This window comes from Procambarus clarkii, chromosome 26, assembly GCF_040958095.1.
Source record: "Procambarus clarkii isolate CNS0578487 chromosome 26, FALCON_Pclarkii_2.0, whole genome shotgun sequence".
Lineage (NCBI taxonomy): Eukaryota > Metazoa > Arthropoda > Malacostraca > Decapoda > Cambaridae > Procambarus > Procambarus clarkii.
Window position 1 is genome coordinate 9,146,814 of NC_091175.1, and position 14,685 is coordinate 9,161,498.

At 42.5% G+C, this 14,685-nt stretch overlaps 1 protein-coding gene across 2 annotated transcripts; it reads left to right on the top strand.

Annotated features, from left to right (window-relative positions):
• The first annotated feature begins 10,025 nt into the window (after positions 1-10,025).
• On the top strand, positions 10,026-14,579 carry LOC123756757 (uncharacterized). 2 transcript variants are annotated; one of them, XM_045740059.2, is made up of 3 exons: positions 10,026-10,129; positions 11,009-11,408; positions 12,050-14,579. In XM_045740059.2, the coding sequence occupies exons 2-3, from the start codon at positions 11,160-11,162 to the stop codon at positions 13,994-13,996; spliced, it is 2,196 nt and encodes a 731-aa protein (XP_045596015.2). In that variant the 5' UTR covers positions 10,026-10,129; positions 11,009-11,159; the 3' UTR covers positions 13,997-14,579. The 2 variants fall into 2 exon arrangements, with proteins under 2 accessions (XP_045596015.2, XP_045596014.2); XM_045740058.2 differs by having other exon boundaries at positions 10,030-10,129; positions 11,152-11,408.
• Positions 14,580-14,685: the final 106 nt, after the last annotated feature.

Below are 14,685 nucleotides of genomic sequence, written 5' to 3' on the forward strand. Positions count from 1 at the left end.
GATTAGACTACTTGAGACACACAGAGGATTTGAGCCCCTATCTCAAAGATAGGAAGGAAGATATCTTCACAGGAAGATATCTTCACAGGAAGATAAAAAAAAATGGATAATGAAAGGGACATAATCTGGAACGAAGGAGAGGAAAAAGAGACATATAAACAGGCAACGAAGTATAAAAACGGAGATGAGGAAGAAGGGAGAGGGGGCAAGAGGTGAGAGAAAAGGGAAGGAAGGGAAGTAAAAATGGAAGGGAGGGGGGAAAAGCAGGAAGGAAGGAAGAAGAGAGGAAGGGAGAAGGGGAAGAAGGAAGAGGGGTGAATCATTAAATGAAGGAAGGAGCCAGGCAGGAGAGTATATAGAGGGAAGACGGTGGAAAAGGGTGAAGAGGGGAAACGAAGCAGAACAGGAAAGGAAAAGAGGGAAAAAAACTCAAATAAATGACTAAAGGAGTAGTAAAGGTTGAGTTGATATATGAAAATCTAATTAAGGCAGGTGTGTCGTCGGATGACAGGTGTATGCAGCTCGGCAGACAGGTTTGTAAAGCAAAGGTGTGTCTATATAGAAGAGAAAATCTCTATATGCATGTCAATAGGCGTTTACGTACATGCGGAGGGAATAGCTCAATAAGTATGTGAGCTGGTGGCTCTATACATGCATGTGGAATATAAGCTCTACATACATATATACATACATACACACACATGCAGGCGAGAGTGAGTTGCCAACACTGCTAACATGGAGAATTGTCATTAAAATCCACATCAAAGACAGTTTTGTGTGTGTACTCACCTAGTTGTGCTTGCGGAAAGAGCTTTGCTCTTTCGGCCCGCCTCTCAACTGTAAATCAACTGTTTACTAACTACTTTTTTTTCCCACGCCACACACACACACACACCAGGAAGCAGCCCGTAACAGCTGACTAACTCCCAGGTACCTATTTACTGCTAGGTAACAGGGGCATTCAGGGTGAAAACAACTTTGCCTATTTGTTTCTGCCTGGTCCGGGAATCGAACCCGGGCCACAGAATTAAGAGTCCTACGCGCTGTCCATTCAGCTATCAGACCCCTGTGTGTGTATGTTTGTGCGTGTGTGTACGTGTGTGTGTGTGTAAAGGCATCCTAGTGTGTATTGACCAACTGACTCACACCAGCCACATACGGTATGGAAATCACTCTGTATGGCAATTATCTATACACCATACACCCACCTATATTTTGACCGTCAATCTGAACCCTCCCCCCCCCTCTCTCTCTCTCTCTCTCTCTCTCTCTCTCTCTCTCTCTCTCTCTCTCTCTCTCTCTCTCTCTCTCTCTCTCTCTCTCTCTCTCTCTCTCTCTCTCTCTCTCACTCTCTCTATAGTGGCCACATATCTACATCATCGTCCACTTAAATCATAAATTCAGGTTTGTACATGCAGGTGTGAAATAGATTTAACATCACATCAGAGGCGCAATTATTCCTTTGTTCCAAACGTCAGATATAATTACTTGAATATGAAACTGTAATTTTTTTATGAAGAATAGACGAAATATTGACCCAAAATTAATATTTTTTTCGTTTATACATATGTGTTCATAATGATAATATGTATTTGAATGTGTCTTGTTCGTCCGACGTTATGGGCCAGACGTTTCGAGCTAGCCACCCAACTTTGCACCCTGATTCCTGTGGGGACCGTGCCCAACGTGGGCGAGTCGGGGTCTTCAGAAGCGAAAAGTGGGCCATGATTCCACCCCATGACAGTGGGGGTTTATATTGACTCCCACGACTGATTCTGGCACAGTGCCGGCTACGACTGGCTAAATAATTTGAACCACAAATTTATTTTGTCGTAGAATAATATAAAACATTATGCACTGCCCTCAGGAAAATTAACCGAAATCTTCTAATTATATTTTACCCATAGCAGCATAAAACAGACTATCCTCCCACAGCTCCAAAACCAATAGTGAGCTATTCTATTCTTTGAATAGAATAATGGAATATAATGAATATTCTATTCATTATATTCCATTAATAATGAAAATATACAGACAAGAGCACTTAGTGTTATTAGGGATATTTTAGAAAAGAAAGAGAGAGTGTGTGTGTGTGTGTGTGTGTGTGTGTGTGTGTGTGTGTACATGATTCCACAAACCACACGACAAAGAAATGCAAGGAAAACCATAGCGAAATGGTAAAAGAGCTTTAATAATTTCGCTCTGTGAAAATCCTCGTCCAAAAACTAGGCTTTTCACTGGCTGAAACGCAAATCTGCCACCGGAACACGAGGCCTCTGATGTGGTTTGACTGTTAACGTACTTGAAATAATATGGTTACTCCAATGAAATTACCAGAAAATATTTTTAATCTGTCTTTGTTATTCTGTCTATGTCTGGTTTCTCTCTGACTGTCCATCTGTATGTCTCAATGTTACTCTCTTCTTGTGTTCCTCTCTCTCTCTCTCTCTCTCTCTCTCTCTCTCTCTCTCTCTCTCTCTCTCTCTCTCTCTCTCTCTCTCTCTCTCTCTCTCTCTCTCTCTCTCTCTCTCTCGCTCTCTCTCTCTCTTCTAAACATTAGAAAAATGTTATTTCAGATATCTGAAAAAACGCCATTTCAGATTGCATGGGGGTCGCAATTGGAGCCGACCTTTCTTAAATCGGGACACTTGGGCTGACCCCGACCAGACTATGACAGTCGTCTTCCCCCCCCCCTGTAATCCTTTTATATATATATATATATATATATATATATATATATATATATATATATATATATATATATATATATATATATATATATACACGCACAAACATGTGTTTGTGTGTGTGTGAGGCAGAATATGTGTGTGTGTGTGTATAGAGTATATATGGAAGCTGATCAGAATTACATTTCACCTTTGCAAATGCACATTAATGACACTATGTAAAAGACATATCGAACACTTTATGTAGGGCATACGTAAATCTGTGTATCTATGTATTTACATATGTAGATTAGCTTAGCATTTTAAAAGCACCGAATCACCTTTTGTGGTTGATTATTCAATAAACCCCTGAACTATATGTTTAACACATCTCTAACCCTGTCCTTAGAGGACAGAAGAAAATGTATATATGCTGGTTAGCATTGTAAATGTGTGGCCACGTCTGTGGTAGAAAAAAAAACTCTTCTATCTTCCAGTGTCGTGAGGTGCATTTCACGCAGTGTGTCCTCGTAACTCATGCCTCTTAGTTCTGGGACTAGCCTAGTGGCATACTTCTGAACTTTTTCAAGCTTCGTCTGATGCTTGACTAGGTACGGGCTCCATGCTGGGGCCGCATACTTCAGGATTGGTCTTACAAATGTGGTATACAAGGATCTGAATGATTCCTTACACAGGTTCCTAAAGGCAGTTCTGATGTTAGCCAGCCTCGCATACGCTGCAGATGTTATTCTCTTGATGTGGGCTTCAGGAGACAGGTTTGGTGTGATACCAACTTCTAGATCTTTCTCTCTGCCCGTTTCATAAAGGACTTCATCTCCCATTCTGTATCCTGTGTCTGGCCTCCTGTTTCCACTGCCTAGTTTCGTTACCTTACATTTACTTGGGTTGAACTTTAGTAGCCATTTGTTAGACCATCCATTCAGTCTGTCTAGGTCATCTTGTAGCCTCATACTATCTTCCTCCGTCTTAATCCTCCTCATAATTTTTGCCTTTTGCATTTTGTGTGTGTGTGTGTGTGTGTGTGTGTGTGTGTGTGTGTGTGTGTGTGTGTGTGTGTGTGTGTGTGTGTGTGTGTGTGTGTGTCACGTATCAAAAGCACAACATCCAAACAAACCAAATTGACTTTGAAAAATATTTTCGGTAACTTTTCCTTATATATATTGATACACACAATAATTTGACTAATATTAAATAATACCTTAAATAATTATAATTTAAGATATGCCAATAATCGTAATATCTATACAAATACTTCTGTATGGATTGATGAGTAAAATACACATATATACTTACCGGTGTATAGTATACACAGGCCACGCAGTATGTGATAGACTATGATACGTAGATAATTACGTATTTATAATTGACAAAAGAAAATACCCTGGCATATAGTGCCTTCTCGCGCTCACAACGTCTCGTGTCAGGTACGCAGGAACGATTCACACAGCGTGGTGTGAGGACGCAGGAACGACACACTCACACAGCGTGGTGTGAGGACGCAGGAATGAGACTCACACAGCGTGGTGTGAGGACGCAGGAACGACACTCACACAACGTGGTGTGAGGACGCAGGAACGACACTCACACAACGTGGTGTGAGGACGCAGGAACGACAAGAAAGCGCGCACAGGCCAGGCTGGCGAGTCAGAGGCGGCGGAGACGACACGTCCGCCCGCGACCACCAGCCACCACACACTGAGGCATCACGTGGGCTGCCTCTGCCTCTCTCCCTCCTTCCCACACACACACACCCCTTCCATGTCCATCACTCTCCTCCTCCTCCTCTTCCACCACTTCAGCATCGCAGCTTCCTGTTACTTCCGGTTCCTTATCTCTTCTCCCATCGCACTTCACTAAGTACACTCTTATCTACACCTCCCTCCGTTCTCTTCCTGCCTCACCTCTCACTCCTTCCCTCCCTCCCACTCACACTCCCTCTCTCTTTTCCTCCCTCCCTCCACCTTCAGTCTCTCCCTCCTTTCCTCACTCTTCTGCTCTCTCTTCCTGTCTCTCTATCTCTCTGGGCATGAGTATTTTCATCTGTAGGGCAATTAGAACTTTATATAATTGAGCATAATTATCAATAATTATGAATACTGCAACAATACTCATCATACATAGCAAATGTATGACAAAGTTGCGGAATGATACTTATTAATGAATGATAAATGAATAAAATGAGCGATACTTATTATAAAACTGATAAGTGTGAGGCTGAATACATGAACAAGTAATAGTATGTATACCAGTATGAGTAAATACACATGAGTATGAATACGAATGTGTATACCAGGATACGTGTATGTATGAACAAGGGCTTGAGGGAGAATTAAGACGATTTTAAGTGTGAAATGAGCATGTGCCTACTTAAGTATGTGGATGAGTAACAAGCCTAAGTGTGGTTGAAGACGATCCCAAGTGTGTAGGAGGCTATAAGTGTGTACAAAGGCGATCTCAAGTGTGTTTATGAGCGTGAAAGTGTGACTCAGACGGCATGATGATGATGATGATGAGAGAGAGAGAGAGAGAGAGAGAGAGAGAGAGAGAGAGAGAGAGAGAGAGAGAGAGAGAGAGAGAGAGAGAGAGAGAGAGAGAGAGCAAGATAAAATCAGCAGCTTTAAAAAGGCGTTTATCATTGAGTGAATCCGTTCTCATTAATACTTAATAATACTGAGGCTTTTGATACTACCTTTCCCTAATTATTGAAGGCGGCGAGTATTATTTCTGGCTCTGATAATAGAGCTTTATTATAGCGATTATAGCCTTTGTCAGCGGGAAATGATAATAATAACATAGACGGGAATTAACTTCAGTGTGTGTGTATATACGCATCTTTGTTTGGGAGTTGCTTTGTTTTCATTAGTTTCATTGTTTTCATTTGTCTTGTAGTTGTTGTTAGAGGATTAGTGTGTGAACTCACCTATATGTACTCACCTATTTGTGCTTGCAGGATCGAGTATTGACTCTTGGATCCCGCCTTTCCAGCCATCGGTTGTTTACAGCAATGACTCTTGTCCCATTTCCCTATCATACCTAATTTTAAAAGTATGAATAGAGTTTGCTTCCACAACCTGTTCCCCAAGTGCATTCCATTTTTCCACTAATCTCACGGTAAAAGAAAACTGCCTAACATCTCTGTGGCGCATCTGAGTTTCCACCCATGTCCCCTCGTTCTGTTATTATTACGTGTGAACATTTCATCTATTTCCACTTTGTCAATTCCCCTGAGTATTTTATATCTCTATCATATCTCCTCTCTCCCTTCTTTTCTCTAGTGTCATAAGGTTCAGTTCCTGCAGACGCTCTTCATATCCCATCCCTCGTAACTCTGGGATAAGCCTCGTCGCAAACCTCTGAACCTTCTCCAGTTTCCTTATGTGTTTCTTCAGATGGGGGCTCCATGATGGCGCGGCATACTCTAAGACTGGCCTCACGTAGGCAGTGTAAAGCGCCCTAAAAGCCTCCTCACTAAGGTTTCTGAATGAAGTTTTCGCTTTGACTGCAATATCATTCTCATAATTTCTTTCCGACACTCGTCTTATGTTAATGTAATCGTTCCTAGCTCTGTTACATCTAATCCTGTTGTCCTCTGTCCTTTGTCTTCTGTACTTCCTCCACTCCCTCCTGCTTCTCACCTTTGCTTCCTGACACTGTCTATTAAACCATGGGTTATTATAGTCCCTCTTGCGTTTTTCCTTTACTGTTGGAATAAATCTCTCTTCAGCCTCCTTGTATTTCCATATGACTTGTGTGTGAGTGTGTGTGTGTGTGTGTGTGTGTGTGTGTGTGTGTGTGTGTGTGTGTGTGTGTGTGTGTGTGTGTGTGTGTGTGTGTGTGTGTGTGTGTCCCCTGTTACCACTTAGTATTAAACCGGCTTAACATTACTGTCCAGAATAAGCTGCGTGTTGACTTGGCTCATGTGGATTTATAATTAACTATTAAATAACTCTTGGACACGGGGTGGACGTGGCCGTGTCTGACGTACGTGCCCACTCAACTACCACTAGCAGTGAGCAACAGCCAATCAGAGAGGTCCACTTTTTTTTGGTCGCCAGTGGTTGCTGGTTTATTGTGCACCCCATACTCATCCTGTGAGCGGTAGTGTATCGTGCACCCCATACTCATCCTGTGAGTGGTAGTGTATTGTGCACCCCATACTCATCCTGTGAGCGATAGCTTACTCACCTTAATCAGACCTCATCGGATATCTTCTAAAGATTCTGCAATATATCTGGTTAGCTTATAATTAATTATAATGATATCTAGCAACGAACTTATCGCGCTGCAGCTATTGTACCACACGAGATAAATGAATAATATGCATTACCCCCTAATCAGTAATCCTAAATGTATAAAATAATGTAATATAATCTCTAGTGAATAATAAGCAGTAATTTAAGATTCTTCTCAATACGTCTAATTAGGTTAATTATCACCATATAGGTAGATATGATGACATATATAATACAAGAATTATTCAAAACCAATCATGTATAATTAATGAACACACATGAATTCATGAAAACTTTGACTAATGGCACATTCAACGACGCTTACTCGATAGTACATGTGTAAGCGAATGACATATTTCACCCAAAAGCGCTCAAAAAATGACCTTTTGAAATATAATCATTGCTACGAGAGTAATCGCTCTAATCTCTCTCTCTCTTATCACGATGCAGAAACTATTGCAATCTCTATATACACTCTAACGAACCACGATAGCCCTTGCACTAGCTTTATCTAGTGCTTAGTGCTAGTGGCTTTAGGCATAGTGTGTACCAGCTCTATCTAGAAATCCTACATTATGTTTGTAACTCATTTTTATGCATATTCCTGCATAAATTATTATTAATATTGTTATTATTATTATTATCATTATTATTATTAATTTAATATTTTATAAGCATTGGGGTGGGGGTGAGAATTGATGAAGATGTAACGTAAGATTATGTTACGTTGTTGGGTAGATTAGATACACATTGTTTAGTGAGTTTCATATTTATTTAGTAGTCTTGATTACAGTAGTCGGTTGGTGGCATTGTCTTAGACGTTCAGACGGAGCTTGGAGCAGAGCAGAGAGCTGAGTGAGGCCGGAGTCGCGGAGCTCTATGTGGGAGAGCGTGGCGGCTCGATGGGGAATCGTGAGTGTCTAAACTCGATGGGGAACGAGAGCGTTGTAGCTGGATGCAGTTGTAGTCTGCTGTCTGCTCTGTGTCGAAGTTTAGTTTAATTCATTTATTATGCACCCCATACCCATCTTGTGGGCGGTAGTGGAAAGGGTTACAGAGGCACATAATGGGCTCAGGAACTGAACCCCACAATTCATTTAGCTAAGGGTCGATTAGAACTGCATGCGCCGAGTGCTACATTCTTGAGGTTAAAGAGGTGTGGTAACTCCCGAGCGTTTGTACCGAAGTTAACTGAATCACTATGGAAATTGCACTGTTGACTATTTGTTGTTCTTTTGTCAAGTTAATATGAGATTGGAGCGGTTTACTATAAGAGATTGTATAAGGTTTACTCGCTACAAAGAGTTCTAAATCTACTATATATTTGTTTTCCCTAACGATACCGTAACATCAACCGATTTGCACTACACATCTTTACTTTAGCAATATAGGTTAGTTTAATAAGCACTGAGATTGATAATCGCTAATCTATTAAACGCAAATGAATCACCTTTCCACTTTTTAACAAAAATGTGGTTGCTCTGCATTTAATTTAATATAGTTTTACATGCAATGAATATTCGTTTTCTATAGTAGAGGTTTTCTCCAGTTTTCTTTCAATTTATAATAATTAATTCACAATATAATAATTATTGCAATTTATAATAATTAATAATTGATTGTGTCAGGGGGACAGGAAGCCAGTGTATTTATACATGTTAGACTAATATCGAGGTCTTTCTTGCCCCTTTCCTAAGATTGAATTACTGACCCTTCTCAGATTGCAACTAAGCTGACCAACTTCTGGGTACCAGCTATTTACTACTAGGTGAATAGAGTCATTAGGTGATTAGGAAACTCACCCAACCATTTCTGTCCCACCCCCGGGATTCGAACCCGGAATTCTCGAGTGTGTGAGTGGAGAACAGAGGTATATTTGTTCTTGAGAGGGCCTGAAAGACCAGTACGATACTCGTATGTTTCCTGTGCTGGGTCTCTCCGTGATGTTCCTGTATCATACTCAACCACTTGGGCTGGACGGTAGAGCGACGGTCTCGCTTCATGCAGAACTTTTTTAGTGTCAGAGTGGTTGACAAATGGAATGCATTAGGAAGTGATGTGGTGGAGGCTGACTCCATACACAGTTTCAAGTGTAGATATGATAGAGCCCAGTAGGCTCAGGAACCTGTACACCTGTTGATTGACGGTTGAGAGGCGAGACCAAAGAGCCAGAGCTCAACCCGCGCAAGCACAATTAGGTGAGTACACACACACACACACACACACACACACACACACACACACACACACACACACACACACACACACACACACACACACACACACACACACACACACATCAATACTAGAGTATGCAGCTCCAGCGTGGAGCCGCATACTCCAATATTGGAGTATGCGGCTCCAATACGGGAGTATTGGAGTATTCAACTACAAAACGAAGGTAGAAAAAGTACAGAGGTATGCCACCAGGCTATAGTCCCTGAGCTGAGAGGCATGAGCTACGAGGAAAGACTACTGGAACTAAACCTCACAATATTGGAAGACAAAAGAGTTAGGGAAGACATGATCACCACCTATAAAATTCGCATAAGAGTTGGCAGGGTGGAAAAAACAAACTATTTAACACGGGTGGAACACGAACAAGGGAACACAGGTAGAAACTTAATACCCGAATGAGTAACAGAAACATTAGAAAGAACTTTTTTCAGTGTTAGAGTATTTAGTAAATGGTATGCATTAGGCAGTGATGTGGTGGAGGCTGACTCCATACACAGTTTCAAATGTAGATATGATAGAGCCCAGTAGGCTCAGGAATCTGTACACCAGTTGATTGACCGTTGAGAGGCGGGACCAAAGAGCCGAAGCTCAACCCCCCCAAGTACGTTAAAGTACTGCGTTATGCTGAAAGACTGAGGGAACCGGGTTTCACCGCACGCCAGCTTAGAAGGAGCAGGAGAGACGTAGTAACGACATACAAGATACTAGGGGGAAAAAATTCGCCAGATGAATACATAACCAGTTGTATATCAGAACATCGGGAACTAAACGGTTAAAATATACACAAAACTAAATACAGATATCATATTAACTTTGCGTCATTGTTTTATCCTTATCGTGAAGGGGCGTGTGCATGGGTGGGGGGGGGATGGCGTGTGCATGGGAGGCTCAGTGTGTAGATGTGGTGGTGTGTGGTGGTAGTCCCGGTGCTCAAGTGTGCTCAGGTGCTCAGCACCTCTCATCTTCACACTGGTACGTATAGCTGTGCATCCCGTTTTCTAAATAGGTTATCTTGAGGTTGTCTTGAGGTGATTTCGGGGCTTTAGTGTCCCCGCGGCCCGGTCCTCGACCAGGCCTCCACCCCCAGGAAGCAGCCCGTGACAGCTGACTAACACCCAGGTACCTATTTTACTGCTAGGTAACATAGGTACCTGGGTGTTAGTCAGCTGTCACGGGCTGCTTCCTGGGGGTGGAGGCCTGGTCGAGGACCGGGCCGCGGGTGAGCGTCAAAACTATCTAATGACTAGAATATCTTTCTTCTTAAGATTTCAAACTGGATATTTATAAAGTCAACGCTGAGCACGAACACTGAAATAGCCTAACCTAACTCAGCCTAACCTAACCTAACCTAACCTAACCTAACTCAGCCTAACCTAGCCTAACCTAACCTAGCCTAACCTAACCTAACCTAGCCTAGCCTAACCTAACCTAACCTAACCTAGCCTAACCTAACCTAACCTAACCTAACCTAACCTAAACTTACCCCTAGCCCAAATATCAAACATTATATCAAATATTCTCTATCAGTCCTATGTAATTATAACGAGTGAGTATATGGCTCTCAAAGAGTGCTGTTAAGAAAGACTTGAGTATCATAACAATAGTTAGTTTGATCCAGGGTTGCCCCCTGATACTTGTGGGGTGATGCTGGCATATTTCTATAATCATGTGTAAAAATTACATATTATGTATAGTGATTTTTACACACTGTTATGGTATTTAAAGCAATACATTTATATCCTTAGGTCTATATGTCCCATAAAAATAGTTTTATGCTTTACTTATAACACTTATAAATGTAAAATTATCGAACAGTAAACAATATACATATTTTGCATCAAACTTCACCAGTTTCTGACCTATGCTGGACCACACCATCAATTATCACCGGTCATTGACAAAAAAAACAAAGAATGATTGGTGACATGGAGAATGCTTGCGTTGCTGTAAGTTTGTCTTCGCGTCGCTGTGAACTTGTCTTCAACGCCCAACAGTAGCTGAGATGGAGGCGCTGCCTGTAGGACAAGCAGCTGTGTGGGTGTCAGGAGTGCTTGCAGCAGCAATAGCTCGGGTTTCCACGAGGCAAGCAGTTGTGTGGGTGACCGTGGTGTGGACAGCAACAGCAGCAGCAGCAGCTGCAGCAGGACCAGCTGAGGGCTCCACAACCCAGACACTCAGAGTAGGACTGGAGGCTCCTGAGTGCATACACAAGGGGGTGACACTCCTCTGTGACTATAGGAACTCCCATCAGGTACTATCAGAGTGCAATATTTTTTTTTCAACAACAAACACTATTATCTTGAGTCGTTCCAGTGTTGCGGTGCTTGTTACGTAGTTTGGGAGTCCTTCGATCACTGCCTGGCTTCACCTGTCTCCTTTAGTCTCCATCTTTTTCTTGACGCCTCAGTGCCGCCTGTAATCGTTGCATTCTCAGCTCATCTACAACTGTTGTGATTTGTATAGATCAGTTATGAATAAAGTTACGTCAGTCAGTCAATCTTATCTCTCTCTCTCTCTCTCTCTCTCTCTCTCTCTCTCTCTCTCTCTCTCTCTCTCTCTCTCTCTCTCTCTCTCTCTCTCTCTTGCTAAATGATGGTTATGAGGAAAAGTAATTTATCATTCGTGGGAGTTTCGTCTCTGTGAGTGGATCGAGGCTTTCCACTTGTATCTGTTTTGTGAATTTATTCATCTTTAAAACACATCAGTTTTCGTATATAAGAACATTTCTTTCTCTGCATTCTTTCAAGCTCACTAATCCTATCTCACGTGCATGGAAGGCTATCCTTTGTGGGGGGAAGGGGGGTGATTTTTTAAGGGGGGTCAGAATACAGTAAGGGGGTATTGTTGTATCTTCTATCCTTGTAACCTTATTACTCACTGCCCTTCCCACAGGCGGTGCACATAGGAGGCCCAGTGGACGAGAGAGTGCACAAGGTGTTCGTGTACAATAGTGACACTCTGCTTATCAGCGAGTCGCTGTGCGTGAACCTGTCCGTGACGAATGTGACCAACGTGACGGTGGTGTCTGGTGGTCAAGGCTGTCACTCCACCTTAGAATTCTCCTCCAAACGTTCGAGCCTGAACAAGCTCCCGAGCCGGGCCGACCAGATCTACCTGGAGGCTAGCAAGATAACGCGGCTGTTCGCGTCGGTGGACGTAACGCACCTTACCGTCATCGGTTCCCTTATCGACGTCCTGGAAGTGCGGGCTCCTCTCCTGGACAGCATCCATGCCATTTTTCACTCTACTAGGATAAACACGTTTAAAAAAATGCAGCTGAGCCGTGGCTCGCGGCTTCTGTTTGAAAACACACACGTTGGTCATCTCCTGGTCAGATGTTTAGTCGTGGAGGGAGGTGACGTAGTTATGAGAGATTCCTTCACCAGAATGGCTTCCGAGGACAGTATAGTCATGGCGGCTGGAAGCACACTGACTTTGGACAACTACACTGGTAGTTTGAAGGTAACTACGGTCAGGGAACAACCGACTCTGCTGACTGCCACATACGCACCAACGACGGCCAAGGAATGCTCTCTCATTGTCACTTACTTTAGGGAATATGTTGCTTGTCTAGTCTTAATGCTCCTTACAATCCTCTCATTTACAGTCGCTACCTTACTCCTTCACCTGAGGAGGAAATCAGAACTTTGGAGTCGCTCCAACTTAAGACAGAGCTCTCCTGAGCCACTTGACAAAGAAGATGTTAAATTTACAAGTGACCCTTTACTTAGCTATGACCAAGAAGATGAACAAAAGTCGTTTCTAAAGCAAGTGTCTGGAAAGCAAGCAGAGTCGTACCTACACAATCTGGAACGCCTCACCCAAGAAGTTTGCACCTCGATGCAGAAGCAGAAATCGCTGTTAGAAGATGAATTAAAAGTTGTTGAGAAAGAGTGCCGGGCAAAACTAAAGGAAATTGATGACAGAAGACATAATCGATCCCAGATAGAAGAAGATCTGATTAACAGTGAACTCCATGATCACGAAACTAAATATCACAGCGAAGAGAAGCGCAAGGATAAAAACTGGGAAGAATTAACGCGACTCCTGCATCAAATACGAGCTTTAAAGACGTCGAAAGAGGCGCTATACAACACCAGAAATGAAGAGGAAGTAGAGCAAGTGGAGTACACAGCCAAGCTCAACGAGGCCAACATGAAGTTCCTGAAGGCCCTCAACAAGGTGGGCCAGATATCGCTGGCCACTTGGCGTACTTCGCGCGGTTCCATTGGCGAATGTCACCCTGACCTGGTGGCCATGGACGACTTGTTTAAACACGTTGTCAAGTCTCTCAACGAAGAACTCGTAAACATTATCCATAAATCAGAAACGAAGGCTGAACTTGAACAGTATATAATGCACCATGAATTAAATAGCCTGAAGGAACAGAGAGACAAAGTGTTAGAGGAATTAAACACAAAATACAAAATGGAACATTTTAATCTAGCCAATAGAACCCAGACCACTGAAGCCTCAAAAATCAAGCGAAAGAAACTGAAAGCCTTTTACGATTCCAGAACCGACGTCCTAACTCTGTCACAAAGACTGGAACAGACTGAAGTTCTTAGCGAGAGATCGGGCCACAAACTCACACTCGCTCACCTCAATCGCACAACGCAGTTGCAGAAGCAATACATTAACGAGGTGGAGAATATTTTGTCGATGCTCGAGTATGTCTTGAGATTCAACGTGAAACTGGTGAGGAAAATGTTGGACTTTCCATGCGAGGAACTTCCTGTAGGAGCCGACCAGCCACCGGCAGAATTGCCACAGCTGCCCGCGCAGAACCTGGCAGGGGGCCACACAGATGACAGTCTGTTAAACCAGTCCTCAGGCTAAGAATCGCCATGAGACTGATGACGTCTGTAATATGATCAAAAAGCCGCATTAACAAGAATAAGACATATAACCAACTATAACACACAGTGCAAATATTATAGCTTCTGGAAACAGCAAAGAGAAAAAATATAGATATTTCTTCCCATGCATTACAAATAAAAGCCCCCAAAACCATTTTAATTGCTGTAAGGTGTTCCAAACTGTCAATAAGGGTGAATTTCAACAGCCAGACAACAGATTCCGAACCTCCGATCAAGAGTTTGGAATCTGAACGCAGCTCGGGCAGTTACGAGTTTTGTAATCATAATGAAATAATTATAATAGACCATTGTATACCATTGTATTTTTTTTTGTCATTACCTTTTAGTAACATAACCCCCCTCCCCTCCCCGAGGGTAAGGGATTACCCCCTTTTGTGCGAATGACAGTAGATAAACCCTTGGTCAGTAGGGTTATACCTAAACCCCTTTTGGACCGAATGGTTATACATGAGCTACTTTTGTCCTAAGGCTATACATAAACGCCTTTTCAAAGGATAATTGTTGTACAGTAACGACCTATGTTCAGACATGTGCATATTAGTGTACCGTTGACACACGTGGAAGTTGTTAATGAACGGAAATAATAATGTCGACTTTCATTTCCTGCATTATGATATATTTAGCTCTTGACTATAAAATAATATATAA